General features: G+C 38.5%; 2 protein-coding genes across 9 annotated transcripts in view; both read right to left on the bottom strand.

Annotated features, from left to right (window-relative positions):
- Positions 1-1429: 1429 nt before the first annotated feature.
- Positions 1430-4900, bottom strand: eif5a (eukaryotic translation initiation factor 5A). The gene is made up of 5 exons (XM_056249141.1): positions 4773-4900; positions 3552-3742; positions 3365-3469; positions 2371-2502; positions 1430-2284 (listed from the first exon to the last, which is right to left on the bottom strand). Exons 2-5 carry the CDS (start codon positions 3717-3719, stop codon positions 2222-2224), a joined length of 468 nt encoding a protein of 155 aa, XP_056105116.1. The 5' UTR covers positions 3720-3742; positions 4773-4900; the 3' UTR covers positions 1430-2221.
- Positions 4901-9250: 4350 nt separating this feature from the next.
- tnikb (TRAF2 and NCK interacting kinase b) overlaps positions 9251-26748 on the bottom strand; it is a 54755-nt gene continuing 37257 nt past the window's right edge. Inside the window, exons 14-33 of one of the 8 annotated variants that reach the window (XM_056249109.1) lie at positions 26625-26711; positions 26045-26233; positions 24888-25241; positions 22738-22902; positions 22412-22657; positions 21366-21475; positions 21064-21182; positions 20892-20989; positions 17924-18105; positions 16904-17012; positions 16435-16581; positions 15489-15591; positions 15097-15273; positions 14835-14978; positions 14357-14491; positions 14070-14170; positions 13656-13805; positions 12237-12396; positions 10464-10603; positions 9251-10123 (exon numbers count right to left, since the gene is read on the bottom strand). In XM_056249109.1, the coding sequence (XP_056105084.1) occupies positions 10040-10123; positions 10464-10603; positions 12237-12396; positions 13656-13805; positions 14070-14170; positions 14357-14491; positions 14835-14978; positions 15097-15273; positions 15489-15591; positions 16435-16581; positions 16904-17012; positions 17924-18105; positions 20892-20989; positions 21064-21182; positions 21366-21475; positions 22412-22657; positions 22738-22902; positions 24888-25241; positions 26045-26233; positions 26625-26711 (3000 nt within the window). In that variant the 3' untranslated portion in view covers positions 9251-10039. Of the gene's footprint in view, positions 10124-10463; positions 10604-12236; positions 12397-13655; positions 13806-14069; positions 14171-14356; positions 14492-14834; positions 14979-15096; positions 15274-15488; positions 15592-16434; positions 16582-16903; positions 17013-17923; positions 18106-20891; positions 20990-21063; positions 21183-21365; positions 21476-22411; positions 22658-22737; positions 22903-24887; positions 25242-26029; positions 26234-26624; positions 26712-26748 lie in introns of all 8 variants that reach the window. The other 7 variants (XM_056249108.1, XM_056249110.1, XM_056249111.1 and 4 more) reach the window with 7 other exon arrangements.

The following is a 26748-nucleotide window of genomic DNA, read 5'->3' on the forward strand; positions in this document are numbered from 1 at the left end:
AAACCTTTTTTTAATAATATAATTCTGTTTCAGCAAGTAATTACACCCGAGTATGCAATGTTATGCATTCCACACCCATATGGCCTTTGTCTCACTTAGTTACCATTTAATCGACTTGATGATTATTTTGTGCAATCTCTTAATAGTGATTATACACATCTACAACATAGCTCTATAATCATTAATGTAGTCGGATGTAGCGGACAATCCCATTTAACCTACAATAAACACTTCGTTTTGGTGATTTCTATTGTTAAACATTCACATGTATACTCGATCAGTAGAGTTGGAAGGCAGAGACTGGGCTCTGCATTCCTGCTAAGAAATCATGACTCATCCTTGCATCATTATTGTGCAGACATACCAAGAGAAGCTTGGGTGAGGCCTCAGCAGGCACATAGGCACAACCCGATTTGCCAGTTATTGGGCAGATTTCTAATCTTGAACAAATTTAAATAGGCACATGAAGATTTCTGTTTGCTTGGTTAAATTTTTAATGTCACTCAGCTACACAACAGCAAAATTAGATATTAAATCATCTGAAAAATTCATGTAAAGATGTGATTCAACATAATAGATTTGCTTTAGAGAACGTGCTCACTGGGAGCCACTTGCTAGATGAAGTTTGTGTGTTTGAATATACTGCAATGCCACAGGCCTCCAAGACTGAAGTGCAACACTTTCATTGAGTCACTGTTGTCTGGGCACCCGGCCACAAAGGGGAAATGAGTATTTGGCTCCACCCATGCAGAGGATTTGGCAGCCCAACCCAACAAAGTTGTCTTTCTTTCCCAGTTACTGTCCTCACTTTCTAAAATTAAGTCCCATGTCATTTTGCCCATTTATTCTTAAACCTTAAATTTGACATTTAAAACCATTCAATAGACAATAAAGAAACTTATTTTTATACACCTAATATATACACATGAATATATCATTTTACTTCATTTGAGAAGATAAACACTGCATGTTGTGCTACTGAACACTTAGGTGATGTACCTAAGGTCATACTTCAAAACAAACACTTTCTGATTCAAGTATAATATCTGTACCTTAGTAAATGAAGTTATCCCAAATGACCAGACAGGTTAGACTAAGTAACTTTTAAACACAAGGATATTCATTCTCCAAAGACAGAGATAAATAAAAATAGCTCACATGTTAAATATTACCAGATGAAAAATCCACTGTAAATATGAAGCAACACCTTAACCAGCATTTGGGAACTTCTTTCAATACTGATGAAGTGCTTCATAAAAAAAAAAGAAAAAAGGTAATCTATTAGGTTTTTTTTTTTTGCTCTCTCCAGTCAGGTGACAAAGGCCTCGAGTGAACAAAGGAAGATTAGAACTCGCATCAAAGATTCAGTCCTTAAGAGCCTGAGCTCATTCTGGGGCAGCACTGATAAGAGTCTACCTGGAGACAAATACAGGCTTCAACACTTTATTTAATGTCGTCACTGACAGCCAAAATCAAGCTGGCTGCTATTTTGGGTTACAGAGATATTCGCACATGGCCATCACATCCTTTCCACTTCTGAACAATTAGAGACTGTCATTTATGAGAACATTTCACTGGAGTTTATTTCTCAGTCACAGCGGTTTTTACTTGAGAAGGTACTCGAAGTACTGCAAGAACAAGGAGGTGCCAACTACCAGTGTGCAGCTCACTTTGGGGGGGGGGGGGGGGGGGGGGGGGGGGGGGGCGATGGCATTCAATTGAGATAAATTAACCACAGTGCCAGCATGGCATAGATCATGTAAGGAGAAAAGTAAAAGTATGGCTACCAAAGAGGGAGAGAAAAAAAAGTTCAGTGTCAGTTGGGGTTTCCTCTCTTCACAACAAGTTGCATAAATCCTGCACACTAGTTACTATTAAGAAATTCAAGAATACTAAAACGGAAAATGGATCCGATTTTTTAACATTCAGGAATGCAAGTGGTAAAACCTTGAGAGAAGAAGAAAAAAAAAAAAAAAAAAAGTGAAATGGGGGAGGTCGAGGGGTAAACGCTGCCAATAATAAACTTCTTACCCTAAAGAATGCCAACTGACCCGACAAGTCCAGCACAGTATCGGAAGAAAAAAAGGAATACAAATCACAACAAAAATGTGAGGTTGCTTGTGAAGGCCATAGCTTTGGTGACAAATAAAACCAAAGAAACAAATGCAAGAGATTTGTTAAAGTGTAGCATGTTGCAGCCTGAGCAGCCCAGTCTTTCTTCCTATTTGGTCATGGGTTTGACAGCCACTGCAGATTCTTCGCCCATAGCTGAAAGCACAGTAACCTGTGAAACAGAAAACAATGAGTGGTTTACATTGACAAGAAGCAGGCAAAAAATCTAAATGCATTCGTTCAAACAGGTGCACTTACCAACATCTCTTCACCAGCTGCAAACTTGGTTTCGATTTCTTTGCCCAGGTCACCGTCTGGCACACGCAGGTCCTCGCGCACATCACCGTTGTCCATCATAAGAGAGAGGAATCCCTCACTGATGTCAACCAGCTAGGAAAACACAAAAACTTCTTTTAAAAGGGAAGAAATGGTTTTGCAGAAGAATATCTAGACTTCAAACAAAAGCTACACCATTGCTGTGTCTGTGTTTTGTTGGAAGAGATTCACCTCAGGCAAACCAATTTAAGACGAAATTACTCAAGTGTAAGAAAAGCAGCACTGAACCAATGTTCTAAAAAGGAAATAAAAAAAACTAGAAAAATACTAACAATCTCAGTTTGGGACACTAACATATTAAAGGGATAGTTCACCGAAAAATGAAAATTCTGTCATTTACTCAGCCTTAAGTTGTTCCAAACCTGTATACATTTCTTCTGCTGAACACACAAAAGGATATTTTGAAGAATGATAGTAACGAAACAGTTGTGGGAAACAATTGACTTCCACAGTTTTTTTTTTTTCCTACTATGGAAGTCATCGGAGCCCATTAACAGTTTGGTTACCCATATTCTTTAAAATATCTTTTGTTCATTTTTGGGTGAACTATCCCTTTAAGAGCTCAATAAGTCTTATAAATTTGCTCCACATGCAATGCAAAACATGGCAATAATTTCACTACACCAATAACTAGCAGGTTAAATTTTCCAACTAGTTAAAGACCAGTGTTCAATGCAATCAGGCACAAATCAATAACAAAAGGATGGTGACATTTGAATTCTAGATAAACTGACAAGTTACTACGGTGGAAATTGTAAAGTGCTTGCCTTTATTGCACACAGCTTGGGCTACAGGGTCAGCAGAACTTTAATTGAAATAACACAACACAAGTCACATGTACTCCCACAAACCACACACAAAAAAAGTGCATTTTCACCATTCAATCTTGAATTTCACAAAGCCATGCATGTCTCACCTGGTAGTCATTTCTTTTGGTGTTAGGCACATCCATGTTGTGGGTGGAGGGGCAGATATCTTCATACTTCTTATTTGTGAAAATGTCAATTCCAACCATGTGAACCTGTAAATAGAAACTCGAATGATTAATGCTAACATCCAAAGGTTAAAAACAGCCATGCAAAAGAGTGATATTCAAATATTACCTTTGCATGACCATGCTTGCCAGTCTTAGAAGTAGACATTTCAACAATTTTGCAGGGGCGACCCTTCAGGACCACGAACCCGTTCTTGCGCAGGGCACTGCACTGCATGGGGTAGGTGACAGAAGCCCCGGCATCTCCGCTGGTGAAATCAAGATCTGGATCTGCCATGATGGGGATCTAAACAAGGGGCACTGGTGGGAATAAAGGACATGGGGAAATTATTATATTATAACCTTAAAAAGCCTCAATCACACAAAATAACATCATAGATGAGTCACATACGAATGAGCCAGGTTTCCACTGTATGAGTTGGCAAGTCATACATTAGGACTGCCTTACAACTTTAATAGCTGAAGATAAAGTACAGTTTTCAATTAACCATTCCCAAATGTTATGCAGCTATTTTATATCGAATTGCAAATAAATCGACCTTTTGTTATTAGCACTCAAACCTGCAGCATCATGCTGCTCTGATTTCACCCCTTATATAGAATCCAAGCCAAATAAACGACCAAACTTGGTTCAACTTCAGCGAACAGTTGTTTGTATTTACAAACGTGTCGTTAAAATACTTAACGAACCACATTTGACACTTGACGGTCGTTGTTTTGCACGCAATTAACACAATGACCACGCCGAACAGGCCAGATGGACTAGAAGGCAATACATGCTAGCTAGCTTAAATTGTAACGCTTTCACCATAAAGACTCGCTAAAAAGAATCAAGAGTGTAACTCGTTAATCCAACGTCATCGATTACAGAAAAGCGAACGGTTAACCGTATGTCTGATTCGCGTGGCGCATGTCAACGTGGTTTCGCCGCTGATCAATGACTCGGCTAAGAGGCTAACGCCCCATTCTTCCCTATAACAAAGTAATAGAAACACACATACAAGGAACAACGACCACGACTGGTAAACTATAAGGTAACTAACAAAAGCGGGGGAAACAGGTCTTGTGCGGGTAAGCCAAAGTTTCTCACGGGTCTATTATTCAATTAAGTCAGTGCGCGCAAGGAAAGGCCTCGCGCGTGCTCGCGGCCTGCGAACTAGAGAGCCGCATCAAAGAACCGCCGTAACACGTTTACACAAGACGATCCGGTAACGTTCATCACCATGACGTAGACTTTCAAGTCCGACAGCTTTTAAAAGTAAACATTAAGACAGGAAAGTTCTGTGTAATTTTTCGTTCACAATTCAAACACGCTCCATGCAGCACTTACTTCCAAGAAAAAAAGGAACGTCAACGCGCAAGCGCGGCCAATTTTAATGCGGCATCCGTACAGTGGGCGGGATTCCACTTCTTCTGCAGAAATGAGGATGGATTGTGCCTGCAGCGTATGCTTAGTGCCGCTTAGCGCCTAGGATCTGTGGATGAACGTCATGAATGGTGCTACCTTCCATAAACCGCTTTGTCCATTTTTTTTACAGTCTATGATATAAACACACACTCGTTGGTATCATTATGAGGACGGGGACAATCCATAGGCGTAATGTTTTTTATATTCTACAAACTGTATAGCCCTAGGCCTATTCTATCCCCCTACACTAACCCTACTAAACCTACCCATCACAGAAAACCTTCTGCTTTTTAAATAAAACATTGTTTAGTATAGGCCTACGTTTTTTATGCCATTTCAATTACGAGGACACAGGAAATGTCCTCATAAACCACATTTACGCTGTAATACCAGTGTAATACCCATATTATTATACATATATAACAATACAATTCCAGCAAAAAAAGAATATCTATCTATCTATCTATCTATCTATCTATCTATCTATCTATCTATCTATCTATCTATCTATCTATCTATCTATCTATCTATCTATCTTATAGATAGATAGATAGATAGATAGATAGATAGACACACGTAGTTCAAAATCGCAGTTCTGGATGAATTTAGTGAATTCTGTCCTTTAAAGGAACGTCTTAAAGTCACCATAAAATCAAATTTGACCATCCAGTTTTTTAATGGAATATTGCAGTATTTATTACCATGGATTTGATAAGACACAAATAGGCTATGCATATTATTATTAATATCAAAAATATATAGTTTATTATTTAAAAAAAATTCAAACAGCACACATGGTCTGGTTTTAAGTGTCAATTTATTTAAAAAAAAAAAAAGGCAAAGAAAATGTCTGTTTTGGGTGACAAGTGAAAATCTGAAATATTTCCATTCATCCATTTCACATTCTCCTCATTCAGAAATGATTGACTCCATCTGAATAAGATTTTTAAAAAACTGGAGTTTCAGTCAAAGTAGAAAAGAGTCTTACATGAAGACTGACAAAATCAGTAATGATCATTATTGCTAACAGCTTTTCTAGACCGATTCTTCAACCTGCTTTGATATGCAGTCTTCTTCAGGTTTCTTCTTTAAACACTGAGTATTGATTAACAAGACTATAGATCCACAAACAACCCTATACTATTTAAACATATTTGCAGTTATCAGGGGTGCAATCTATTTAAAACGGAAAGGGCACTGAACAATACGGCATTAATAAAACAAACCAACAATTTATAATAAAAAAAAGTGTCAAAATTGTTGTAAAATAAAGCAGTCATATTAAAGCATCTCTGCCACTATAATAGATTTCATAGTTCTTAGACAAACTAATTCAGCTAAAGAAAACAATCCCTTTTAAAAAAAACGCAATACTGCTGCTGCTTTCTGAATACAAGATGCCAGCATTTAAGCACTGTACAAAACAATAAATAAATTGGATCAGAATATCAAGCAAAACTGGATTGCTAAAAGTTTTATGACCATAAAATACTCAGTTTAGAAGCTCTTTTGTCGGTTGAATGACACGAAGGAGATTTTGGTGACTTTGTTTGATTTACACCATGTAATAAATTGTAAGCAATAAAATATAACTCACTACTAGGAACAGATTCGATGAGATCATCTCTTAAAAGTCCAGGCTACATTTAAAGTTACATTTGGAACAAAACTCCAGTTTAATAGCCTTAACAATCTATTTATAAAATATTACAGCCTGCTTATTTTGTGAACAAAACATGATATGCCCAGTTTCAGCTTCAAATGTCTATAACAGAAGGCTTGTAATCTTGAAATCTCACTATTTCTCATTTTAGTGTCAGTATGCCTGTGTTACGTCTTTAATTGGTGTTTTTACAGGCTTAAAACAAACCCCATAAAAACGGCATGTTTAAATCAAACACACACTCACTCAATCACACATCAATATGGAGGAACCATAAAAATAACAGCCAATATCCAGAATGCTCGGTTGTGCTATAAATCTCAGAGTTTAATACACGCAAAAAATGAAGAGAAATACAGAAATAAAACAACTCGCTCAGCCCGAATATAAAGGATGTACTTACAGTATTAATGTCCATATTAAGAAAGAAAATGAGGTCAAGCACACATCAAAAGACTTTCCACACTGAAGGTGGTGCGTGAGAGAGGATGAAGAAATCAACCGACCTCACAGTTTACATTTGTGTTGATAAAATGGATGGGAAGAAGAACCCATAAGTACTTCAAACCTGCGCACACATCCACTCAGTTCACAGTTTGATGGATAAAAAACATGAAGTCTCAAAAGATCCTAGCTGTGTCAAATGAATTTCACACTCTATTGCCCTTACAGAACAGTAATGCAAATGTATAAAAGTACATAAAGGACTTGATGATTCCATTTGAATAAAATGCCATGTCGTTTGGAAGGACTTCAAGTCTATTAATGGGCGATTCTGCAATTAGAGGCATTTTCAAGTACACAAAATCATCATAAAATTCTTTAAATGGCTCCATACAATATTTATGATATTTTCCCATAACTTTCAAGTAGAAATAACGTGACAAAATTCAGGTAATGACACCTAATAATCTGATGGTGGTAATGACCAGTATTGGAGGAAAAAAAAAGAAAACTGTACAAATAATCCAAATTAACTAAATATATCATTAGGATTAAATAACAGACAAAATAAAAAGAAAAAAAAATAGTGTCACCCTAGGCTACTGAAAATGTCCCTAATTGAAGAATCACCCTAATATGAAGTGTAGGCTTGATTTGGCTGTTGCACGAGACATTGCACCATGATTTTTTTATTTTTTTCTGAAAATTTCTGTCTGGCGCTCTACACTTAAATCACCTCTGAATCTACATGTATTGACAACATAGGCTTCTTTAACATTAGTTAATTTACAACATACTTAATCGCCAATTAAAAATACCTATTTTAATTGAATGAACTTGAAAATTCACTGATCTACTGGTTGCATTTCAAAAAGACAATTCCCCCCAGAGAATAAATACTTGCCTCTTCAAACTACGATCATGAATATTGCCTCGCATTGTCACTCACAAAGTTTCATTTACGGCATCAATAGTCATTACCCACAATGAAATCTGAACCGATCCAACAGGTGAACAGAAACGAGGTAGCCTAAAAGGAAGCTCTGTAAAACACTACCCTTCGTTCACCGATTTACAGTATGTGATTCACACAGAGGACACGATGGATCGTACAGAACCACATACAGCATCACACGTTCCCTCACAGTTCATATGCATTCGTTTCCGGAGGCGGGACTCTTTTCCAAAAAGGAAGTGGATATTTACAGAGGGTGGTAGTGAAAGTCCCTCTAGAAACAGTTGGAGATTATAGATCCATCTTGAGGAAAGGCGAGCAATTGACTCACCAGGCTCGATTCCCTTGGCCTTTATTGCACTTTGCTGAAAGTCATGAGAAAACAAACTTAAAAATACAAAACTGCAGCACATTCTTATCCTAATGACACGTGGAGGTGTGTTACTCCTGATACGAAAACCATTTGAGATTGCTGGTATGTTAATGCTAACATATCTACCTTTTTTGTATTGTTGGTGGAAAGCATTACATTTCATCATTCATTCACATGTACAAACACACACCCTTACATCGCAACTTTCATACTCTAACAGAATCTTAATGTACTTTTTTATGTTTCAATACAAAGCTCTGTAGTATTTACCAATCAGTTGAAGGATTCAGACTGATGTTAAAGCGTTTAAGAATGGTCTCTGCTGATCAGTTTCATCCTTAAATCAAATCTGGAAATTTGTTGTCCAAAAGAAATAGTTTCATTTACTCACCCTATTGTCTTTCAAAACTCGTTTGACTTTTGTGTCATAATGTCCAGGCTGTTCTTTTCCATACAATGTAAGTGAAAAGTGACCAGGGATGTCAAGGAAGATGTTCATGATTCATTAGTGAACGATGACTTACATTTGAGCCCGTTCCTCACAGAAAAGATTATATGGCTTCACAAACTAGAAATATAGTGCACAAGCTGTATGTACTACTATGATGCTTTTTTGTCCATTTTAGATCTTGGCAGCATTTGGTCATTTTAATTATATGGAAGAGAGCAGCTTGGACATTGTGCTAAATGTCTCTTTTTGTGTGTGACTGAATGATTCAGTGATAGTTTTGTATTGACATGAGGGTGAGTAAACGAGAATAGAATTTGAATTTTAGGGTGAACTGTCCCTTTAACCCACAATACCCATAATGTGCATGGATAAGTTGCAGAGACGATTGAAATAAACGGAAAAAGGTCCTGAATTACAGCACAGTCTCCCCGAACACAAGGAAAACAGAACACAAGGTCTCCAAATGTGATGTGAATACTATAGAGCTTTGGCATAAAACAAGGAATGCACAGTATTAATATTCAGGATCATTTATATTTTCATTATATGTCCATATCAGCAGGCATCAATTTCCATCCAAAAAATTAGCATGTTCCCTTTTCATTGCAGAAAAATGCATACACATCAATATATTATGGACTTAAAAATAAAAACGAGCAGCTTTGCAAATTCATTTTTAAGGCATTCTGTGGACAGCCCGAAGTGTGTCTGCTCCAACATAATGTGGTATTTCATAAAGTATCATACAAGTCTTAAATATCAGTTTCAATTCACACATTAGAGTGATTTCCACATGACACAAACATCTGTGTGCATTCCAAGCTGAAACATAAAAAAGAAAAAGGGTTGATCACACAAACCAGGCTCAATGGATTCATCCCGCAAGGGAGGTTTACCGACGTTCAGCGCAACCGTGATAAATTATTGTGTCAAAAAGTGTCTTAACAAATATTCACTCTACTCTGTGGGTTGGATTTCCCATATTTCCAGTCTTCACGTCCAGAAGAATCTAGATACATATTTATAAGGACAAAAACATCAGAACCCCACAAATGTTAATGAAAGGGCCATATAAAACAATGCAGACCGGTTGTGCTCCTCTGCCACCCTTTGTTGTTCGTTGGGGCGTTTGGATTTTGGGTTTGTCTTTGACTCTTCTGAGAAGGACCCAGCTAGGTTTGGTCTTTATGCCATCTGCCAGATTATCCAGAGCACCTGGATTTTCCTGTCTTTCCTTTTTTCACACTTTTCAATGAAGTAGAAAAGGTCTACAGATACAATGCAGGGGAGGGGCGGGAATGAATTACCAATTCATCATGGAGTTTCTGTTCAAGGTCATGAAGAAAACTTGGCTGCTGCCTCCTGATCGGACTGAGGCAAAGAACACCTGCAGACGGAGGAACGGATGTCATTATACTGCCTCTTATTCATTGTTATAATCTACATTCAGTTTTCGTTTGTTATCAGTTACTTAAACACTGTTAAAATGTACCCAAAAAAAGAAAATTCAGTATGGGCAAGATGCATCATCGTGATAACATATCATGATCTTTACACAGTTATTGAATAGAACTGAATCAACACCAGACCTCAGGTGAACAATGACACTATTGTCTTTTAGAGCTGCTTTACAGCAGAATTGAATTCTGTTTATCACTGTAAAGCTGCTTTTTTGAAACAATTTGTATTGTATAAATTGCTACATAGACAAAGGAGACTTGACATACTTTATCGTTTCTCTCCGAAAGGAACTTCAGTCGCTGTGCTCGCTTGTGCATGAAAACTCCGTCGAGGTGTCCCGTTTCCACGGAGCGGATCTCAATGGCTTTCTCTCCCCAGCCCATGATCTGGTTGGAGTGGATGTAGGCTGCAGAAGGGGAGGGGGAAGGACGCAAACATATACAAAAGACAAAAGAAACATGTGACAGGAGAGCGCTGACATCAAATGCAGTACATCATCATAGCACCCCGTTCCTCAACGACTTCTGACTTCCAACAGCAACTTGAAACTAGCCCAGATCCAATGAAAACAAGCCTGCCAAAGCCACCCCACATCATCAGGAGGTCATTATTGCAGCAGTTTCTGAGCATCACAAATTAAATCATTATGGTTATTATTGGTCTTTCATTTTGAAACTGATGTCAAAAGGAACTAGCATCCAAATCCAGAGCTCTTTGGATACTAATGAACTAAAATCAACTCTCTCCGAGGACTTCCTGTGCCCTTCATAGAGAAAATAATGATCTGGTTGTTTTGACTTCCTTATCTTGTGTAGAAAATGCATGAGATATGAATTTTACTTTGTTATCATGAATGCAGAATCACTGTAGAGTTGAACATAATTTGGATGAAACATTAATTTGTTCAGAACTGAGGGGGTGGGCGGCTGCTGGTCTACATCTGAACCCTCAGTATCAGACAACAAATGACTAAATCATAACATTAACATTCTTCACGGATGAGAGATGAAAACACATATACAAACAAACATTAAAGCTGGAAATTAATTTTAGAGACACATGGCACAATATCTGATGCATGAAAGTAGCAAAGCAAGAGCTGAAAGACACCAATATTTACATCTATAAAGACAACAAGTTACATCGAAACTGATGACGGTCTCTTTGTGTTAAAAAAAATCTATTTAAATATGCTGAATAGAATTTTCTTTAGTTTTGGATAAATCTCACGAAAACGAGTCACATTTCACTCCAAAATCAAGAGAAAAAGAATAATAATTGCATGAAGAAAATCGAGCGTATTTTTTGGACCAAGTTTTTTTGATCACAATTAAACACTGTTCCATGTGCATATGGACATATGGACTAATGGTTTTCTTCAAGAATCAAAATCAATTGAAACATACATTTTTTTTATTTTAGGTAAATCAATTTAGATTTTTTTAATTTGTGTTTTTCTTTCATGACAATTAAACAATTTGCATATGCAAATTTAATAGCAAAGCATAATATGAATAAAATAATACTATAATACAAATGTCGTTTCTTTATTTTGATTTTAAGGTCAATTATGACCCAGACATGTTTTCTGACATTCACCCAAGTATAAAAATAGTATGAAAATTGGATCCAAGGTCAAATCAGAAAGTTTTTTTGTCTTAAAGGAAATCAGATTAAGTGGTTATTAATAAAAGAGATATATATTGTGTTAACAGTGTGAACAAAACAGTACACAAGATGTGCCAGACATACAGACAAACATTGCACTCTGTCAGGGTTTAGTATAGGTGGGCCGAGGTGAGGTGAGGTGGGGTGGGGCGGCATAGGGCAGATTATATGGGCAGAAAAGCGGTCTAGTTAAGTGAGGGACAGGAAAGAGAGAAGAGCAATGAGTGGACAGAGACATGCGTGTTTGTGTGAGAGGACTGATTCAGAGAGGCTTCATTCTGAGGGGTGTCGGGGACGGTCAGGTGCACTCGCATCAGGGCTCTAGAAGGAGAACAGGAGCGTTTTGTGTGAAATAAACAACCAAAACCTACCAACAGAGGTGGGCATCTCTCCCCACTGGAGCACCACGTCTTTAGTGATTCTGCCGTATGTGTTCACATAGACTCCCTCATCTTCATAACACAGAAGCATCTCCATGCCGTCGGTCTTGGGAAGCACCACAATGGCGTGAGGTGTAACACTGCCCTGAATCTGGGAAGGGAGGGGTGGGCGCAGATGAGCCTTGGGGTGACAAAAACGAGCCGTAGTGCAAAACATTCCCCCACTAGATGACGCTCTCCCCCCACTCGGGCCGGCCCTGTCAGTCATGTTTTCTGCTCCACTGTCTCGCCAGAGCTTCTCCCTTCGAGAAACTGCTGCAACAATCGAGACTCCTGCCCTCCACTCCACCACACCGACGCCTGAGCCCAAAAGCGCCCTGCTAACAGGCTACCATGGGGCATTGGAACGGTTTGGCTGCTTTGGTTCATGTACATGTTTGGTTTGTCAAAGGTCGTAGATCGGGGACATGTTTTTCTCTTACAGTGGAGATGCTTTTCTATCACATTTGATAATGTTAGAACAATAAATGGCATGTACTTGCAATATCATGAAATCTGCTTTAGTCAACTAATAGATGAATAACCATTCATCTACACACAAAACATTCAAACGTGTTGCTCTAAACTGTGTAATCAGGGTCCAAAATTAACTTTCTGCAAAACCAGGTGATTTCAGGGCAATTTTAGAACATGAAATTACATTTTTCATTATTTCTATTAATAATATATATTTATATTAGTATATTAATTAAGCTGTTTTCCTTTATGATATATTTGTGACAAATTATAGGTCACTGTGGTAGCATCAAATAAATCAGCCGGTCTCAGAATTTCCGTGAAAAAGTGAACGCATCATGTTTTAGTTTTCCTATATTTTAGGCTTTTTTTATCTTGTATGTTTTTCTGGATAAATGCATAAAACAACTATGTAACTATGTTCATAACTAAGATACATTTCTGATAATAAATGATGCTGATAAACTTATGATACATTTCTCATAGAGGATCAAGATGTTAGAAGAACTAAGTTGCACCAGATGTCTTTAATATTGCCTTAAATTATATATATATATATATATTTTTTTATTTATTTAACTAGTAAGGGTTGGACTCATGTCAGACAATAAATACGTATTATGTATTAAACAAAACAAGGTATTTTTTACAGTCCCTAAAAAGTTACCAGCCAACTGGAAAGGGTTTTATTTTTCTCACCAAAGCCGTTTCTTAACTTGCATTTGGATTACGTGTTAAATTTGGACCCTGTCTGTAATTAAAAGACATATGTGATACAGACATCAACACTACAGTGCATGCCAGTGTCCCCGGGGAGGAGTCGTCCTATTTAAAGTCCCTTGGAATAAGGGTAAGGAGGGGAGAGCTGCCTCCGCTCGGCCTGTTGTCACTTACGTGGGATGGAATGTAGATATCGTATGGATTCCCAGAGTCGACATCTATCACGTGAAAACCAACGCTGGAGCCATAGATAACCTTTAACCTCTGACCCTCCTCCACCGTCAGGTCTACAAGCAGAGGCTTGTGCTGAAGTTCTGTGAAAGACTTTGGAGAGACAAAAGAGACACTAAAAACATGACAAACAAGCTACTGAGGGACTTTAAACAATGACACTCACAACGAAATATGCTCTAGGCACTATAGTACCAAAATAGCTACCTAATTTGCACATTTCATGCTCTGCATTACTTTAGAAGAAAATAGGCCTTAGAATTCAACTTTGCAGGGCAGTTTAGTTAAAACGATCACACAAATGCTCTTTTTTAAAGGGGGTAAAGGGGATCACACTGGACCGGACGTCTGTCTCACCTTAAAAGCCATGAATTTGTGGTATGGTTTGGGAGCCCAGGCATAAATCTCCACTGCATTCTTCAATGCAATCACCAAGAACTTAATCCTCTCATATTTGACTGTTGAACAACAAATACATGTGAAAAAATTATTAGGATGTAATTTTTTTTTCAGACAGGCGGATAAATAGATAGATAGATGATAGACAGACACATAGATAATATGACAGACAAACAGACAGACAGATAGATAGAGTAAATTTAGGCATGAAAAAACAATTTGGCCAAATTGACCAAAGGACATACCGACTTTATAATGGACACAACCCTCTAGGTCACCAACAGTGATCCATCCTTGTTTTTTTTCTACCTCAGGGTCATTGTGAAGTATCCTGTTTCTGAGCCATGACAGATAATAGACCCTCAGTTTATTCTTTTTGCCTGTGAATAAAGAGGAATTATGAGCCTCTCATTACATACAGAAAAGGTAACGCTTCCTTTTACAGTACAGTACTTACGTGTACTTACAGTGTACTTACCTAGAAAGTACTGGCTAATATAAGGTAAGTACATGGGTTTGGAGTAGGTTTAGGGGTAGGTTCAGGGTTAGTACCTAGTTATTACCCTGTAATTATAATTACTATAATAAGTACATAGTAAGTACATGGGTAACAGGACTGTAAAAGGAAGCGTTACCACAGAAAATGCATAGATCTAACAAAATGAAGAAAATAAACAAAACAGATCTTTGTCCAGTCAAATGGAGAGTTGATAATGAGCTCACCTGATATAGTGACCAGGACATTGAGACCCTCCAGAACCTCCATCTGTTGAAAGCGCCTGCGGTTGATCAGATTGTAGACTTTGCCCTGACCACTGCGATCTAGTAACATGAGTCCATTTTCTGTTCCTACCAGCAGGTTCACTCCTACAACGATCAAAAACAAGAGTTACAACGATCTGAAGATCCTAATGGATCAATTAGGAACAGATGTTGAGTATAAAGTAAGAAAAAAGTCGATAAACCAGCCTGAGTTTGGACTCACCCCATAGTGCAGCACACAGGATCTCAGAGTTGAAGCGCTTTTTGTACTTGCGGATTTCCGGTGTGTCGCTGTGTGGCCGGATATTGGTGGGATTGACATTAACAACAGAAATTTTCCGAGCCTCATTCAATCGAGCTTGTTCCTGTTCCTGTCGCATGAGTTCATCTGCAAAGTGAGCTGTCGCCAAATAAAAACATCATAATCACTGACTGTTTTTCTTTGCAGTAGGATTTTGTTGAGTGCTCATTATATATCTATTATATAAGTATGTGACACATTAGTGCCCCTTTTTTCATGAACAAAGTGCCAATCTCTGAGCATTTCCACTGATGAAAAGGACACTAACACTAACTATTTAAGTGAACAAGGGGTATAAGAGGTGGATAAGTCACCTGAGGCAGGGTTGTCCTCATCGTCTTCTGTGGGGGAGGTCTGATACACTCGTGGATCCACAAAAGGTGTGAAGGAAGCTTTGGATCCACTCCCCATCCCAAACTGCCAACATGGAGAATCGGGATGTGAGAAACAAGCATCCACAAACCACACAAAATGTCTCATTTAATGATTGACTGCAGTTAGAAAGGTTAATTTATTGTAAAATGTTAGCAGGAAAAGCAAGCACTGCAAAAGTTTATTTACATAATCAGTATTTTGTCTCGTTTATATATATATATATATATGTGACACTGAAGACTGGAGTAATGATGCTGAAAATGCAGCTTTGATCACAGGAATAAATTATATTTAAAAATATCTACAGAGAAAATAGTTATTTTAACTTTATTTATGATCAAATAAATGCAGCCTTGGTGAGCATAAGAGACTTATTTTTCTAAAATCCTAAAAATTCTTTCCAACCCCAAACTTTTAAACTGTTGTGAATATTACATATATATTTGTTATATTATTACATGTATATTTGAAATATTACAAAAAAAATCTTAAGAAATCTTGTTAATAGGACGTTTAGATTTTTTTTAAATGAAAAATTTGAAAAATACTGATTAATAAAATAATTTTTTGAAGTAAAAGCACAAAATCAGGGCACTTGCGAGAAGGGAAAATGGGTCAAAGGGGAGAAAGCATTTTATTGACTGTCCTATATGTTTAAAAATGTGAGGTTAAAATGATAGCAAATTAAATAAAGAGAATAAATATGAAACAAACAGAAAAAAAACAAGGAAATGAACGTGAATTATAACGAGATCTGGGCTTCAGTGAATCTACAACCAGATAAATATGTGCATCTGAATTGAATGGGGATGGATTAGATGTGTCGGGTTAGAAATTTGAGGGTTGGAGTGCAGGGTGGCTCTAACAGGCTTGTCCGTCACCTACTTCAGCCACAGAGTCCAGGTCCAGCCCGCTAGAATGCCGCCCAGGGCCCTCGCCAGGCGAGTGGCTTTCCTGCACTAGATCGGGCAGATTGAAGTTACCAGGGAAACCATTGCTCTCGGCATGACCGAGCTTTCTTTCCCCAAACGTCTGCAGAGAGGAACAGAAAGAGGAGTAGGGCTACACTACTGGAGGCCCCTTGCGTGGCTAAGCCATCTTGCAGAGATATTCGGGAAATGCACGGAGTGTGCCTCTGTCAGCAAGTGTGCGACAAGCTTGATCAGAGATTTTGTTGGAGAAATCAGAAGGTGAAAGAAATACCAAAATATAAGCCAATAAAATAAGGCTTAACCAAGGCAAAAACAAACATGAGTTGGTAAACTAAAAGAGAAATAAAAGTGTGACACTAAAGGAATGAGTGTAGGAGTTTGTGCTAACCAGGAAAGGAACCCGTCTAGGTAGGTGCACCTACCTCTCGCATCATCAGGGTGCCGTCTTGTGAATTATTACCAAATGAATCATTGGCATGAGAATCCTCCAGGTTGCCCAGTGAGTCAGTGCCACCCTGGCCAGCAGAAGGCCTGTTGGGAGAATAGGACAAAAAATACATAAATGACTTCTATAAATGATGATGCTTTTTTTAAAGGTGCTGCATAGAATTTTTTGACTGCACTAAAGCATTTGCACTAAGAGATTTTTAGGAAACATGCTAAGTTCACATACTCGTTTCTCTGAAAAACAATGCTAGAGCCAGTTATTCTACTTTGAAATGTGCGTTCCGTGTTTTTCGTTTCGGTCTGTGTGATCTCGCCCGCTGCCAATTTACCCAATAGTATTTAAACACCCTGGGTTGCCAGTTGGCGGAGCAGCATATTGCAACCATGGAAGCCAGGAAAAAAACTAGGTCAGAGATCGCAGATTCTTAAAAAAGCCTCAGCATCCATCTAAAAAGCTCTATGCCAAGAGGCAAATTAAAACTCATCATCTTCCAGTGCAAGGCTCATCGCCTAACATTGTCAATTGTGCTCATTCCTGTTGTGCTCTAAAACTGGCAAACAGCGTGAGCTGTGTGAGGACGGGAGAAACGACCCTCTACAATATTTTGAATTTAGACTGCAGTACCCATTTCAACCACTAGCTGTCAAAATTACATACTGCACCTTTAAGACATTGTAGAGACCAACTGAAATGGTTGGCAAAGACACTTTTCTGTGTTGAATTAGACATTTTGAAATACTAGCGTACTACTCCATTCCTGCTGTTTATAGTATGTATACAGTGCACATTTTCTGTATGCAATGAATCCTATTAACTTATTAAAAAACCTATTAAATTTAATTGCACAAACTTTTTTAATGAGGCCCTGAGCAAAAGACTGTATATTAATGTGTATCTGCTAACAAATAACCCGTCAACATTTGAAAGTACAAAAGCATGTCAACGGACTCAAAGAAACCCGACCAGTGTTGTTACTGTTAACTAAAACACTCACATAATGCGTGGAATATCACTAACAGGGACCGTTCCATCATGAGCCCCGCCTTCTCCATCCTCATCCTCACTGCTTTCTGATTCCTCACTGGATGAGGAATAATCTGTCACTTTCCTGGGTGGCCGGTTTGTTTCCTCATTGGTTCGCAGCTCGCGGAGTTCTTTGGCCAGAGCAGTGAGGTCCTGATCAGAGAAGGGAGAGGAAGACAAAAAGACGACGTATAAGGTTTTATTCATGCCTTGATCTGCTTGATTTGATCACCAGCGAACAATAAATCCACCAAAATGTAAACAGCATTTCACGGTTTAAGCCTGTGAAGAGCATATGCTACAATAATTCATCCGTTAGTCATGACGATAAACTTCGTTTTGCACATTTAGGTCATGTAAATGGCACCGAAGAGATTAGCAGAAACAAAGAAATAAGCAAACCATTACAGATAGGAAAATCAAGTAAAACATTTTAGAAAGCTTTACAAATCAACTATGAAGGTGAGATAAAAACATCCGCCATCATTTCGGAGAATGATGCACAACTGTATAAACCATCACGTGCACAAGTCAGAGAAATAATAGACAAGAAGATTGAAGAACTGAAGCAGAACTAGGGGTTGTTCCTGAGGCCTGTGCCCTGCATGCAGAAGGTTAGTAAGAGTCAGCAGCTCCAGCTCTGTGCCCGTCTTACCAGCTCCTCCTGTTGACAGGCCGCCAGGCAGCCAGATAGAGAGAAAACGTCATTGAGAAACCAGAAGTCAACTCTCGTGCTCTTATATTTAAACAATGATTCTTGAAAGAGATGCTAATTCCAGTTTTGACTGAATGTGCAACCTAACACCTGGAGTGTGACGCTATAAACAATCTTGAGCAAAATGCCTCATTTTTAATTTGACACAAATTTAAAAAAAGGTAGGAATAGAGGTACAGTACATTCAATGTGTCAAACTGTTGATTACCTGAGCAGCTGATTATAAAATAATGTCTATCCAGTGGTCACAAAACCCAGGAAACATTGTATGCAACTTTTTTTTACATTATCTAGGAATAAATTGATATTGTATCTGATTCATGAAACATGAGCTGAACCAATTTCTGCACAAACTGTTCACTAAATCATTCTTATATAAATTGATGCATTGAACAGAATGTGACAATAAATGCAAAAATGGGTTTATGGACGAATTACACAGAAACTCCTAAATATCGGCTCAGATTGATCTGAATAGTTTTACGAACAATTTAAAGAAGTTCATTCTGCTTGTGTGCTCGCACTGAAATTAAACAATAATATATGTTTAAGAACACCTTTTACGAACAATTTTTGACTAGCTTGTCCGTTCGCAGTGACATTGCAACAATTTACACGATTTACACAGAATTTCGTACAGAATTTTGCATTGATTTTGTTGCACCGATTTACGTAATAATAGTTTTGTGCATGATTTTTAAAGAAAATTTTTGCTTGCATTAAAGGGTTAGTTCACCCAAATATTCTGTCACTCTCCTGTCGTTCCAAACCCGTAAGACTTTCGTTCATCTTCGGAACACAAATGAAGATCTTTTTGATGAAATCTGAGAGATTTCTGTTCCTCCATTGACAGCTACGCAACTACCACTTTCAAGCCCCAGAAAGGTAGTAAAGACATCATTAAAGTAATCCATGTGACCCAAGTGGTTTAACCTCAATGTTATGAAGTGGCACTAGTGCTTTGTTGGTGAAAAAAAAGAATTTACCACTTGAATGTGACAATTTACGCAAGAACGGTTTTACAAATAATTTGCACAAATTTGTTTCGCTCGTCTGTTTGCACTGAATACGACAATATGTATGAATGATAATTACAATTTCCACAAAAACAATTTGCTTTAGAAACCATTGAATGCTCTGTACTTTCATCCCTCACTGCCTTCTTTTCGTTTCACAAATAACTAAATGTAAGGTCTACTGATTAAAGTAAATTAAAGTTAATATTCTTAAAGACTACACCAATAAATCACTTCAATAAGAGAAATAATTGCAGGGTCCTTTTTTTAACAAAGTACGTAACATTACAAACCAAACAAAATCCCTTTTCCTTGGCCTAAAACAGCTGTTGTCTAGGTAACAGTCAAAACTCTGAGATGGTGTCAAGGATTACGGACACTGTGAACGACTGACAAATTGGTGCGATGGAGAAAAGTGCAGCTAATGATGGTGACTGACACGGCGTCTGAAGATGTGAAGGAGACCGACAGACAGAAAGATTGAAGGGGAGTTAAGGAATGAGAGATGGTGTGAAATATTGATGAGAGAACGATTGAAGACTTTAGAGGGCGAGTGACAGAAATAGATGAGACAGGCAGCGAACGAGTGCTTGAATGCAAGAAGCACGAAAATGGACAGAGAGAGATGAAGTGAGAAGATGTCACTAACCTCATCTACGGCTTTCTTATAACTCTGAAGGAAAGCAATTGACAATAGAGAGCCACGGGTGGAGGAACAATTGAACGGATTAGACAAAATGTTAAATGAGAAAATGGTTAGTAACACGAAGCGGCACACATTTTTATTTTAACTCTGAGGCAAATGTGAACATCATCATATAGCTGAAGGTTATGAGTAGGTTAGCTCAAAATGAGATTTGATTTACTGGTGATATATTAAAGACCCCATTTAATAGCTTGACACGTTTTAATTTCTGCATTGATGTACTTTGTTGAAACAGAAAGTTTGGGTGGGGCATATTGAAGGGCTTACACTGACAATTTTGTCTTTAATTGATGGTAAATCAATTTGGAAAGAACATCATGAGTTATTGGGAAAACAGTGCAGATTTTTAAAAGATATTTAGTTCAAGAAGTCTTAAAAAGAATTTAGTGAAGTGTTAGATATTTTCATTTTATCCTGTTCTTGGAAACCAGCCCTGTCCGAGCAGAAACATTTAAAGCATAGTTACACTTTGATGATACATTTTGGGAACTGTGTTTCTCACCGCTGGTCGGCTGGGTCTGGTCACCTCCCTGTTCTCCTCCTGGTTTTTGGGTTTGGATTCTTGGGACACTGATGGGGATCCCTCAGGTTTACTGGAGCCTGTGGAGACAATTGAACGTCAAGGATTGGTGTGAAGAGGCTGTGCTGAGAGAATATTCCAGAGGGTCTCTCACCTCCCACCCGGTTCCTTTCACTGGAGCCGCCCTGAGAGCTGGGCGTGCTAGAGCTGGAAGAACTCCCACTACTGGTTCTCTGGTGAGCCGAGTCCATGGTAATACGCAGGTCTGGGTTACTGTAGCAATGGTAGGACACAAGGAAGATGTGGAGTTTGACATTTCGATCATAGAAGACTGATTAACTTACTACTAGCAGTTACAGTTAAAGGGGTTAAGATGTCAAAATAAGTAAATAGAAATATAATATTATATATATGTATACAAGTTATTGAAAAGTGTGTGGGATGTACAGTATATACCTGGCTCGTATCAGATGTGCTCCGGTTCTTGGTCCCAGTCCACCTGGTCCATTCCCAGGAGAATTTTTTCTCACCAGCGCAGGGGATATGGAAGTGGTCCTTTGGGGTACCTGAAGCATGATAACAGATGTTAACTTTACTAAAATGCACTTTAGAAAAACAGCTTTTTAAAAATATAGGCATTGATTTTTTTTTTTTACCCTATATGACATTTAGTTAGCAGTGGATCTCAACTGGTTTTGGTTCAAGAACTAGATTTCACACTGGGACATTGTTGTAACTTTTGAATAATTGAATAATTATAAACAATTTTCTGAAAGCATATGTGATGCTAAGTATAAATACTGAGAAAAACACACTATTTTATTATGTTTTGTGTTTATCTTAAAAGGTTCCAACAATATGCAGCCCACCCTGGTATACTTCAAGTACATAACAGTGCCCTGATGTCCTTGTTATTGATTCAGCCTTGTCAAGTTCTCCAGCTGTTTGTTTTTTTGTTTTTGTTTTTAAATATGAACTACAAATATGACAAAAGTGTAAGCGTTTCAATTTTCTAGAACTTTTACTAACAGACATCAAGTGACGATCCAACACAGTATTAAACAGATCAGGTTATTTGTACAATAGTAAATTAAAATGTCTGTAAAAAACTGCACACATTGTGCTAAATATTTAAATGAGAAAGGATGAATATGACAAACTAATCAAATAAAATGTGGGACAAAATAATAAAAATGGCTCAAACCATGTTTACTTTTCTTTCAAGTGAACCCATATTTAATGTAGTTAAATACTTTCTTATTGTATTTGTGCCAACATATTGTAGAGTTTGACTGGGTGCACAGCCTTCGACAAAATATATAAAAGGTGTTTCTCCTTCCTTTATTAAGTTGACAAGCCTATTAAATTAGCAAAGTCCTAACTATGATCGATTATATGGTCAGTTACATTTTATTATTAATCATATTCAGCAAAAAAGACCTGTGATCCACCAGTTGAGAACCACTGCTTCAGAGTCAACACATTTCATCCCAGATTTTCACCTTAGGAGGGACATCATCTTCCTGTCTCAGCCAAGAGCTGCGGTCAAACTTGTCGTCTCGGCTGGTGATGCGAGGTGGTGGGGCCGGGGTTTCTGACGTGGGGTCAGAGTTCTGGCGAGGCATCGGGGGTCGGTGAGGCGACAGACCCTCTTGGAAGGCTGAGACGCCCTGAGAGGACTGATCATGCAGAGACTGGGATCCTGTCATGGAGGAGCCATGGGACTTCACCGAAACTAGGTGCGCCATCTGAATTAAGAACTTTGAGTTCAGTGTTTTTCACAACACATCTGAAATCTGTTAAGACAGGTCAGGAGGTCAAGAAGTACCTGAGGCTCTACCGGGCGATGCATGGGAGGCGTCCGGGCCTGCTGTATGCCTCCACTGCTGAAGGACTCTGAGCGGGGAGGCAAGGAGGGATCAGAAATACGGTTGGCCACTTTGTGCTGGAGAGCCGGAGAGCTCTGGCGGTTCAGCTTGGAACGTTCCTCAACCTGACAGACAGAGATGATGTTAATGTCCATGCAACTCTTCACAATCAATCGGTTTCCTCTTAGCTTGGGAGTCAGAATGGACTGCGAAACTACAAAGTACATTTAAGACACCGTAGGACCTACACTAGGCTACATTTATTTAATAAAAAAAAAACAGTAAAATTTGTTATTATAACTGCTATATTATTTATTATATTGTGAAATAATATTACAATTTAAAATAACGTTTCTATTTCAATCTATTTTAAAATGTTGAGGTTTCTGCATTATTACTCCAGTCTTTAGTGTCACACGATCCTTTAGATTTCATTCTAATATCCTGTATTTCTTTTGATCAATCTAACGCATTCTTGCTGAATAAAAGTATAAAAAAAAAGAAATTAATTCCCAAACTATTGAACAGTAGTATATATGAAGACATCTTTAAATATATGCACAAAAGGAACTGAATCCATTAATGTATTACCAACAATATAAATAGCTAATATTTTCTAAATAAATAATTAGATTGTGAACTGTTGACACGGAATTATTGAATCTACTTCTAAACACCAAATAAACCCTGGTTTTTAGTACGAACCAATATTTGTGGCTAAAGATGGCAATTCAGTGCATTTACATAAGCTAATTACAAATTTAAAATCAACACAAATTAGTTTACTCTATATAATAAGAACAGCTAATAACGTGGTGATGAGACCTGCAGCAATTTAAGAAGGTTGTACAGAGACTTCTCTCTGGCAATCTTATTCATCTTTCCCATTCACATAATCACACGAGATTGTTTCAATCTTTGTCAAAATCCGCCTGTCCTAAATTCAAGAGACGGCCTCATTACAAGACATTTTAGATATTTTTAGACCTGTTCCCTGAGCTTAACTGTAGATAATCTTTTGTTCACTTCCACAAGCCCAATCGAAATGACTCCCTAAGCAAAGAAGAAACATACAACTAAAATGACAGAAAAAGAAATATCATCAAGTGAAAGACAGAAAGGAAACGTTTAGTCCATTATGTCCAGTATATTAAAGGAGATGCTGAAAAGCAGCGGTTTCTAGCTGACTCGAATTCAAACAACAAGCCTCAAAACTGTCATGCACCATTCACAAGCATTTCCAGACATGAAAAGAATCGCTTATGGCCAATCTAGACGTCAAGTGTCCAATGAGACAGAAAAAGCCATGTTAGTGAGAAAACCATGTTCATTTCTTCTCTGAGAATGAAGGGAGGTTTGGATCTGAAATGACTCAGAGACTGTCTTCAGAGCACAATCTGTCTACAAGTAACACACCACCCCTTATCAACAATCCTTTGTAATTGTAACAATGCCTAAAGCACAGGTTCTCAACCAGGGGGGCCAGGACTCACTAGGGGGCCTCAGCACACTTCCAAAGGGGAAGCAAAAATTAGTTAAACATATTAAGAACATTAGGTTATTGGGATTATGGAATTTAATGATTTATAATTATGGAAATATATTGACACTCATCGTTTCTGAAATGAGCGGATCTGCCATTATGGCAGAAGGATCAGAAATATTGTTTTGTCTTTGATAATGGAAGTATTTGGAGTCAAATAGGTTGAGAACCACTGGTCTAAAGCTACTCTTGTTGCCCAACACATCCAAACCTCTCTCATCTTCGCCCCACAAACCCCTGCTCCTCTGTAATCAGCTTTCTGTAAGAAGAAAAGGAGCGATAGGTGAGATCAAAGAGAAGATTACGGGAAATTAGAACAAGACGACAGCGAGAGCAGAAGCTGTCTGAAGAAAATCCACCACACTAACTGGGAGATGTGAACACGTTCACCCGGAGAACAAGAGGAAAACAGAGACAAAGGCATTCCAGAAGTGATCATCCAAATGCCCCGATAGAAATTTGGGAAAAAAAAAATTTTTCCCACATTAAATCTTTAATACACCATGACCAGATCGGTAAGCGTCTAGGTCATGGCGAAAAAAAGGAGTCATGCTAGCGGAGGCAGACCTTTGAGACGTATAAGTCTCTCTCAATATCAGCCCCTTTGCTGGAGCGACCGGGAATGCGGACCCGGGACTCTTGCTCCTGCTGGACCATCCTGAGCAGCTGGGACGGATCTGGCTCGCAAGACACACGGATTCTAGGAACGTTCGGCCCACTGACTATCCTGAGCTGAGGCTCGGCCAGCTCCATCTCTCTTGAGTGGGAGGCTGCTGGGTAGGAGGGGGGTCTCGTGGGCTGATTAGAGGGGTTCTGGTCAGCAGGGACAAGGTGGCCAACACGTTTTTCTCCAGGACTGTTAAACGAATGGTGCTTCTTGGGAGGGATTCGAGGGGAGTTACTCTGAGCTCTCTCCATCACCTGTGTTCAGATAAGCACAATAAAACCGTTCAGATAATGACCCACAAAACTGAGGATGCAAGGAGGGCCGCTTCAGAGCACGATAAACCAAAAAGCATCCAGTGGATTCTGAAAACCAATGGAAAAGTTATTCACAGGAAGCAAAATGTAAGAACAAATGACATATGTCTACAATCAATGAGTATAGAATCTTGATAAAGAGCAATAGGGCTAGGTATCGATTCAGAGTCCTGATTCAGTTTGTTTCGGATTAATAAGCTCTCGATTCAGTGCTAAATTGTATTAGATTCTGATTCATTTGGATATATTTCAATTTCGCTTGCATATAAAAGACATTATCTCTCTGTTAATGCTGTAAATTATGCAGGGCAGTATTTCAGATTGAAACCAGTAACTCCCCAATCCATTCATTAAAATAACTAATCCAGCGAGTCATTGATCTCATGAATTGGGCAACACTAAAGCCGTGTATGTTTTTGATTCAGTAAATAGAACCAGCTCACCAAAAATAATTGGTTTTGTGAATCAGGCTACACTAATGTGGTGTAGGTTTTTTAATTCACTAAAAAGAACTGGATCGTAAGAGTCATTTGATTGTGAATTGCATGCTGTCAATGAAGACAACAACAAAAAAAAAGACATTTCTTGCCATTGTTTCAGTGGTATACTTTCTTTTAATTGCAAACTCACATTCAGGATTTTATGACTCAATGTTGGAAGACTGATTAATCAGAAAATGGATATTCTCACACAACCCTAGATAGTAGTAATCAAGTAAGGGTCCTAACCAGATGTTTTTGTACCTCTTTGGCCCAGGCCGGTTTGTCACTAGGGTTGACAGAGTCTTTGTAGTGGTACAGTTGTTTTTTGTCTGCAGGCCGTGGCTCTTGTTGCTGTTGCTGCAGTGAGACCAGGTAAGCCCTCTCCTGCTGAAGCTGCCGCTGCAACCGTTCGGCCTGACGCTGCTCCTCCAGCTGCTTCCGTTTATATTCCTAGACACAACAGAGAACGAGAGAGAATGAGGTGAAAAGAGCAAGATTTGAGGGACATATGGAGCAGATGCTCCACATGAGACAAAATAATCCTAACAGGGTCAGATTTTTGTACTCCCTACAAATAACTGGAGGCTATCAGATGTTAGGAAGATCTCAACAGATCTATAAGCTAATCCCACCGATGCCCTGATAGCCGTGGATCCTGAGTCTCATTTCCGAAAGAACTGAGCAATAACAAACAGAGCTGCCACAAACCCCAAATGCCCCAGATCAATTCGCACAATCGATACTCTCTCTGAGTGCACTAGGGACCGACAGATGCCATAAGTGCAGAAGATGAAAAGAAAGGAAGTGCAAGTACTTTAAAGGTGATAGTGGAAATGTTTACCAGCAGAAGAGCTTGTTCTTGGAGAAGCTGCTGTTGAAGAATCTCCAGCTGCCTTTGCTCTTCTTCTAACTGCCGACGGATATATTCCTAACCCCATAGCGCAGCACGTCAGAACGAGAGCGAG

The sequence above is a fragment of the Rhinichthys klamathensis genome, unplaced genomic scaffold, assembly GCF_029890125.1.
Source record: "Rhinichthys klamathensis goyatoka isolate OS25496 unplaced genomic scaffold, OSU_Roscu_1.1 h1tg000059l_1, whole genome shotgun sequence".
Taxonomy (NCBI): Eukaryota; Metazoa; Chordata; class Actinopteri; order Cypriniformes; family Leuciscidae; genus Rhinichthys; species Rhinichthys klamathensis.

What these genes read in the sequence shown, in the direction of transcription:
- eif5a (XM_056249141.1), bottom strand. Translation starts at nt 3,719, where the DNA reads ATGGCAGATCCAGATCTTGATTTCACCAGCGGAGATGCCGGGGCTTCT. An exon ending in CCAAAAGAAATGACTACCAG is followed by an intron (nt 2,503 to 3,364) that starts GTGAGACATGCA and finishes GTGTTTTCCTAG; the next exon opens with CTGGTTGACATCAGTGAGGG. An exon ending in CAGCTGGTGAAGAGATGTTG is followed by an intron (nt 2,285 to 2,370) that starts GTAAGTGCACCT and finishes TCTGTTTCACAG; the next exon opens with GTTACTGTGCTTTCAGCTAT.